This window comes from Blennius ocellaris (genome assembly GCF_963422515.1).
Source record: "Blennius ocellaris genome assembly, chromosome: 22".
NCBI classification, from domain to species: Eukaryota; Metazoa; Chordata; class Actinopteri; order Blenniiformes; family Blenniidae; genus Blennius; species Blennius ocellaris.
Genome location: NC_137671.1, coordinates 850,848 through 858,347, shown reverse-complemented (window position 1 = coordinate 858,347; position 7,500 = coordinate 850,848). Strand labels below are relative to the sequence as shown.

At 51.8% G+C, this 7,500-nt stretch overlaps 1 protein-coding gene across 1 annotated transcript in view; it reads left to right on the top strand.

Annotated features, from left to right (window-relative positions):
- Positions 1 to 7,500, top strand: part of LOC308146615 (neuron navigator 3-like) — a gene marked incomplete at its 5' end in the record, with an annotated part of 79,596 nt that overhangs the window by 48,775 nt on the left and 23,321 nt on the right. Inside the window, 8 exon segments of the mRNA XM_080518518.1 lie at positions 795 to 824; positions 827 to 871; positions 874 to 1,027; positions 1,029 to 1,471; positions 1,756 to 2,033; positions 2,036 to 2,101; positions 2,103 to 2,143; positions 4,112 to 4,227. Of these exon segments, the coding sequence (XP_080374644.1) occupies positions 795 to 824; positions 827 to 871; positions 874 to 1,027; positions 1,029 to 1,471; positions 1,756 to 2,033; positions 2,036 to 2,101; positions 2,103 to 2,143; positions 4,112 to 4,227 (1,173 nt within the window).

Here is a 7,500-nt window from a genome sequence, read left to right as displayed (position 1 = left end):
ATGCATGAAATATTGATGACTCAGCGTTTTTTTATATTGACGAGAAGCAGGTTGAAGCAGAAACCTGTTGTTTACTGGGGTTTGGTTTTTTTAAGCAGGCTGCATCTTGCCACCTCCCTCCCTGGGTGGTTTGTCTGGAGGTGTTAGAGGATGCTGTCACCCCCCCTGTCACCCCCCCCCCCCCACCACCACCACCACCACCACCACCCCGCCGGAAGGACTTGAAGCAGCACAGTGACTCAGATCCAGCTGAACCCTGACAGCAGAACCTCTTCAGCCCTCTTTACCTCGTCTGTCCTCCGTTAAAGAGAACAAAGTGATCAAAGCGCTCCCGTTCTCCAGCAGAAGAGGTCGTTTATTAATGAATTTATGTGATTATTATTATTTTGCTGATCTCAAAAACAGTTTCACCAAAAGCTAAAAAGCACGTTATAAAAAAATGTGTCTTTTAATTCAAATGTAGTCTCTTGGTGCTGAGTCGACTTTAATTCCGTGGTTTTCCCTCAATAGGCTTCAGTAGACGAGCAACGCGATTAATCGCAATTAATTGCAGAACTTGTGCGATTAATCGGTTAATTTCTTTCAATCGAGTCTATTGACCCGTTTTTACAATAGAATGTCTATATATTGCTGCACTATGTGCTACCAGACACACATTCAGTCATGAAGGTACCTTCAGAACTGAGTCATGGGATTCTTGGACGCCAAAGAGAGGTAGGGTCGTAGGGTCGCCTCGCAGCAGCCGTACGCTGTCCACCGCTGACCGTCCCCGTCTCTCTTCCCTCCCTGTCCAGAGGCGGCGAGGGGCGTCCCGGCGGCCGGCGGCCGAACGGCGCCGGGCTCGGCGGTATGGTCCCCACCAGCCTCAGCGGCAGCAGCTGGCCTCTGCCATACCCTCCCCCGCCGGGGGCAAGTCCTGGCGCAGCAAGTCCATGAACCTCAAGCACAGCGCCACGTCGTCCATGCTGGCCGGCCCCGTGCACTCGCCGTCCACCACGCCGTCGCCGCAGGGCGACGCCCCCGGCGGCGCCCCAGAGGTCCATGCTGGACAAGTTCCGCCTGATCAACCCCCGCTCGGCGTCCCGGACGTCCCCGTCCGTGGCGGAAATGGCTCTGCAGGAGGAGGATGACCTGTCGGAGTACGGCGAGGACGGGCCGGCGCCCGCCGCGACCAAACCCGCCAAGGCCTCGGCGTCGTCCCACTCGGCGCCCGGCAAAACCTCTGCGTCGTCGTCGTCGTCATCCACGTCCACGTCGTCGTACTCTAAGGCTTCTGCCGGCGGCAGCAGGTCCGCCGCCTCCAGCAGGGACAGGGAGGACAGAGGCAAGGCGGGCAAGTCCTCGAAGGACAGCTCGCCGCCGAAAGAAGAACTCCAAAAGAACTCCAAAATTGCCAGCCTCATTCCCAAAGGGGGGAAGTCGGGGAAGAAGGACGGCGCCTCCAGCGGGATCCCGAAGCCAGGACTGAAAGGTACCGAAGCCGCTTCCCTACTATTCTTTATATTTTCTTATTTTGTAAATTTGTATCTGTTTTTTCTTTATTTTTTCTTCCTTTTTTTCTTTGATCTTTTTGTGCTTTTCTTTTTTCTTTTTCTTTTTCTTTCATCTCTTTCTTTTTCTTTCTTTCCCCCTGGTCATGTGTAGTTTCACCCCTCCCCCACCCCAAAAAAATCCTAAGGGAAACGCTGGTTCTATTCTTTTATGTCGAGAATGAAGAAGTGTGAGATAATGAAGACAAACTCTTTCTCTTTTCAGCTCCTTCGATGGCGACGTCATCCAAACCCCAGAGCCCGGCTCAGACCCAGAGCCAGAACCCGGGTCAGACCCAGACCCAGAACCTGGCTCAGACCCAGAGCCAGGCCGCCTTAACCAGCAGCGGGAACCTGCGGGGCGGCGAGGCCGACAGGACGAAGCCCAGCAAGGCGGGGCAAGGCGGGAGCTTCTACAATCAGCGGCCCGCCGCCGGCCCGGAGGGCAAACGGACTAGCATGACGTCGTCCACCAGCACCTCGGCCCTGTCCGGGTCCGGGTCCGGGGCGTGCTGGGCGGCGGCGGGCTGGGAGGGAACGGCGTTGTTCAGCTTCCTCAGCAGCAGCAGCACAAACCATCCCAACACCGCCACCGTGGCGCCCTTCATGTACAGGTGAGTTCCCCCCCTCATCCCTTCACCACTTCCTCTTATCCTGTCGCTTTCATCTCTGATGCGAGAACCTTCAGAATCCAGCAGGAGGAAAAAAACAAAAAACAGAAAAGAAGGACCTGCCAAACTCTCTTTGATCTCTTTGTGCCGGAGAGAAAGGTGGCGAGGAATCATCCCATTAACCACGACTTAATCCTTGACCTCGTCCCTCTTCCAACCGCCGCCTCTGTCTTGCTCAGCCGCCGCCGGCCGCACCTGCGCTAGAATTACTTGGAAATCTCACGTTGCATATATATCGACGGAAATTTCAAGAAGCCTTGCAGTAATAGCGAGAGCAAAGCCATTTTAAATATCAAAGCTTTACACACCGTATACTGTTCTCTGATTTTGCCCTATTTATATTATTGTACTGTGGTTTGGGGTACTCATAAAAACACAGTAAAACCAATAGTAATGTTGCAAAAAAAGAGCTATTGGATTAATTCAGAAAGGTTTCTGGACCACACAAACTCATTATTTTGAATGAAGCATGAAGCTTTGTGACATCATTGAGTTCCAAGCAGTACAGATGTTATATAAAGCAAGTTATACATTGTTACCAAGACAAATACAAAGAAGGTTCCCAGATCGTACTGGTCGGTGTGAAATACATGAGGAATTAAACTTTAGGACTCAGAAACACAGTAGAACCCGAAAAGGTTTAGCCCATTGCTTTGGAGCAGAATGTGTATGGCTCAAATAAACAAATAAAATAAAAATAAAATAGAAAGTCCACGTTTGACTGGACGCAGGAAACGTCTTCACACAGGAAATAATGAAGGATATGAAGTAATGGAGGTTTAACTTCCTGCCTTCATAACGTACCTCCTGGTGTGTCTCCTCCTCCCTCGCTGGTTGGAACTCGTCAGAGCCGGCGGCGTCCATACGGCGCCGTGCCGGACCCCCCACTGTGCCAGAATCCACCATCTGCTTCGGCCAAATTTAATGTTTCCTGTTTGTCTCTGTCTGCTTGAAGTTGTTGTCAAAGTTGTTTTTTTTGGCTGCAGTCGGTGAAGAGAACTGATTTTCCGCTTTGATTTTCCGCTTTGATCTTCAACACGGTCGCATCGAAACGTTCAATTCATTCGTATGCGTTTTCTGGAAACTGTTTTTTTTTTCCTCCATCAGTCAAACACTGTTTGTTTCTTGAATATTCTCATTTTGACTCATTATATGAAAAAGAATCTGAATTTAAAGGCTCATATTGTGTAAAATCCACTTCCTGAACGAATCGTCTCCTCAGCTGGAACGACGCGCTCGCTTTTAAAAAGTGTGTTGCTCCAATCAGCCAATCAGAAATCAAACCCTATGTAGTGTCATCGGGGTTCAGCCAATCACAATCAATTTAGGCTCCTCCCCCCCTTTGACTCCTCCCACAATCCGGCAGCTCTGCTCTGGCACATGGCGCCACGGGAGGAAGTACATCCTCCTCTTCCCATAGATGGGCGTGTGTGGGGGCGGAACCAGTGGGAACTTTTTGAAAACGCTCTCACTCCGTCTCCTTGAAATGACAAAAACCACCAACAGCGCCACCTGGTGGCACTATTCTGAAACGAAAACACAAAATTTACCATTATCACAAGGCGATTTTAATGATTTCTATTCTTTACGGTGCTCTAGTGGTCAGAGTTGGTATGACATGAGCAAGGCAGGGAAAGGATAAAAAAATATCTTTGTAAAGACGTTAGTTTGTTCCTACTTTTGGAGCACTGCAGTAAAAAACACAAAAAACACCATGTTTGTTTAGGTTTGTCCTTCAAAAGGGGAAAAAAACGTAGAACTTTTTTGTTTTCTTTCACGGTTATCTGAAAACAACGTAGTTACCATGTTTGGCCACTGGACGGCGCTGTTGTCTGTTTAATTGTAGAGTTTTTTCCACAGTGTTGAAGTGTTGAAGAAATAAATGTATAACTAATGTTATTGCTCTTCCAGGACCTTCTCGGAGAACGACTGCACCATGGTGGCCCCCGCCGACCCCCGCCTCAGCCCCACCAAGGGGGAGCTGGTCTACAGCAAGACCGCCAAGCAGTGCCTGGAGGAGATCTCAGGTACTGCTGCTTCTCTCTGGTGTGGAGGTTTTCCTGATCGGGGGGGGGGGGGGGGGGGTATTGATTGATTGGGCCACCGGGGGGGCGCTGAAGGCAGGCTGGGTGGAGGGGGTGGATGGGGGCACCACCGTGTGGCGAGGGGAGAAGGTCGGCTGGCGGTCGGGAGCGTCTGTGACTCTGAGTCTGAGTCTCTGCAGGGCGACCGTCGTCTGTTAGCCACGCCCACTGGTCGCCATGGCAACACTTCATATACTGTGTTTATTATTACTCACAGCCTGAACAGCCTACTCTCATACTAACTCCACATTATCATCTGCATTTATGTTTTTTATTTTATTTAATGCATTTTTTATTATTATTTTATTGGTTTGTATTTATGTATTTGACCAAAAACAAAAAAAAGCTCAAATGACATGAAACCTTCAGAGATGATTGTCATCAATCCAGTAGATTTTTGGGACGTTTCTGATTAAATCTGATTAAAACTCCCGGAACTTTCGCCACTCAGAGCGGATGAGAGAGGATGAGAGAGGATGAGAAAGGGTGAGAGAGGATGAGAGAGGGTGAGAGAGGAGGAGAGAGGATGAGAGAGGGTGAGAGAGGATGAGAGAGGATGGGAGAGGGTGAGAGAGGATGAGAGAGGATGGGAGAGGGTGAGAGAGGATGAGAGAGGATGGGAGAGGGTGAGAGAGGGTGAGAGAGGATGAGAGAGGATGAGAGAGGATGAGAGAGGATGAGAGAGGGTGAGAGAGGATGAGAGAGGATGAGAGAGGGTGAGAGAGGATGAGAAAGGGTGAGAGAGGATGAGAGAGGGTGAGAGGATGGAGAGGGTGAGAGAGGGTGAGAGAGGATGAGAGAGGAGGAGAGAGGATGAGAGAGGGTGAGAGAGGATGAGAGAGGGTGAGAGAGGGTGAGAGAGGATGAGAGAGGATTAGCGAGGATGACAGAGGAGGACAGAGGATGAGAGAGGGTGAGAGAGGGTGAGAGAGGAGGAGCGAGGATGAGAGAGGATGAGAGAGGCGCCTCGGCATCGTTCAGCCTCTGTCCTGATTCTAAGAATAAAACAGTTTGAAACACTCCTAAAAGCTTTGATCTGCCTTCAGGCAGCAGGACACTTTCATCTCTCAGGCTGCAGCGGAGAGGCGGAGTTGGACGTTGTTGTTGTTTGCGAGCAGAGAGGCCGCAGTCGTCGTCAAATCCTCTAATTAGGGTTCAGAGGATTTGAGCCGCGGGACGTTTTCCAACCAAATCTATTGTTACCCGCTGCTTCCTGCAGGCGAGGTTCTGGGATACTTTTCTATTGAAATACTCTTTTATTTTCTACATTCATATATATATTTATGTTTATGTATATTTCTATGTGAAAGCAGGAAACCAGGCCTCGTTTTACACATTTCAAGTGTAGAAAACAGAAAACCTTTGTTGCGTTTTCGGCGCTCAGAGCCGCTGAAGTGCAGCTTTTCGAAAACGACTCCCGTGGTGCAACTTTTGTTGTGGGAGGAGTCAAAGGGGGAGGAGCCTTCTCGTGGTGCCTGATTGTGGGAGGAGTCAACAGGGGGAGTCGCCTTCTCTTGGTGCCTGATTGTGGGAGGAGTCAAAGGGGAAGGGGCCTTCTTATGGTGCCTGATTGTGGGAGGAGTCAAAGGGGGAGGGGCCTTCTCGTGGTGCCTGATTGTGGGAGGAGTCAAAAGGGGAGGGGCCTTCTCGTGGTGCCTGATTGTGGGAGGAGTCAAAAGGGGGAGGGGCCTTCTCGTGGTGCCTGATTGTGGGAGGAGTCAAAGGTGGAGGAGCCTTTCGAAGCTGAATTCTGCACCATAATAATAATAATAATAATAATAATAATAATAAAGCAGTAGGAGGTGTGAACTAGAAAGAGGGACAACATGTCTGTCCATCAGAGCCGTGAGACGAATGAAGACGTCCAGCTGTCTCCCATCTCGCTGGACAGACAGACAGATTACAGGACGCCGGGTCGGCGGCCGCATTCCAGATGTGGTCCGGTCGCGGCTTTGCCCCAGGCCGTCATTTAGAGGCTAAACTTAGACTGCAGACGTCTCCGCGGCTCGCCGGCGCTCTGGCGGCGTCTCCGGACACAGACGGGAGTTCGCCGGTTCGGACGCCGCGGTCGAACCCAAAGAGTTGTGATGTTCACACGACAAGACGACCGTCTTCAGGTTGACGTCTTTCCAAAGCTGCGGAATAAATGAATCCCCATGTGAATTCTGCAAAATCTTCGCTAACGACTTCCGACGCGGCGGCGGCGGCGAGGCCGGACGGCGCTCCGACGGCGTTAGACGTGTCATCACCATGAACTCCCCCGCGCCTCGCGCGACGTCAGGATCACCGTGACGACGGCTTCTGAGGAAACTGCCGCCGGCAGTCGGAGAGCGCCGTCACTATTGGGGGCGGAGCCAATGACGCTCGCCCTGATTGATGGACGTGTTGTTGTTCTCTGTGGTCTCGTGGCTGCGACCGCTGGTAGGGCTTAAATTAGGGGGTGTGGGGGGGAGGGAGGAGAGCGAGAGAGGGGAGAGAGAGAGAGGAGAGGGAGAGAGAGAGAGAGAGGAGAGGGAGGGAGAGAGAGAGAGAGAGAGGAGAGGGAGGGAGAGAGAGAGAGGGGGAGAGAGAGAGGAAAGGGAGGTAGGGAGAGAGAGAGAGAGAGGAGAGGGAGAGAGAGAGAGAGAGAGAGGGAGAGAGAGGGGAGAGAGAGAGAGGCAGGGAGGGAGAGAGAGGAAGAGAGAGAGAGGGCGAGAGAGAGAGAGAGAGAGAGAGAGAGAGAGAGGGGGAGAGAGGGCAGAGAGAGAGGCAGGGAGGGAGATAGGAAGAGAGAGAGAGGGAGAGAGAGAGAGAGGAGAGAGGAAGAGAGAGAGAGAGAGAGAGAGAGAGGGGGGAGAGAGGGCAGAGAGAGAGGCAGGGAGGGAGATAGGAAGAGAGAGAGAGGGAGAGAGAGAGAGAGGGAGGTGAAAGAGAGCGAGAGAGGGAGGGAGCGAGAGAGAGAGAGGCAGGGAGGGAGAGAGAGAGGAGAGAGAGAGAGGCAGGGAGGGAGAGAGAGGGAGAGAGGAAGAGAGAGAGAGGGTGAGAGAGAGAGAGAGAGGGGGAGAGAGGGCAGAGAGAGAGGCAGGGAGGGAGATAGGAAGAGAGAGAGAGAGAGAGAGAGAGAGAGAGGGAGAGAGAGAGAGAGAGAGAGAGAGAGGGGAGAGAGGGCAGAGAGAGAGGCAGGGAGGGAGATAGGAAGAGAGAGAGAGGAGAGAGAGAGAGAGGGAGGTCTGGTAA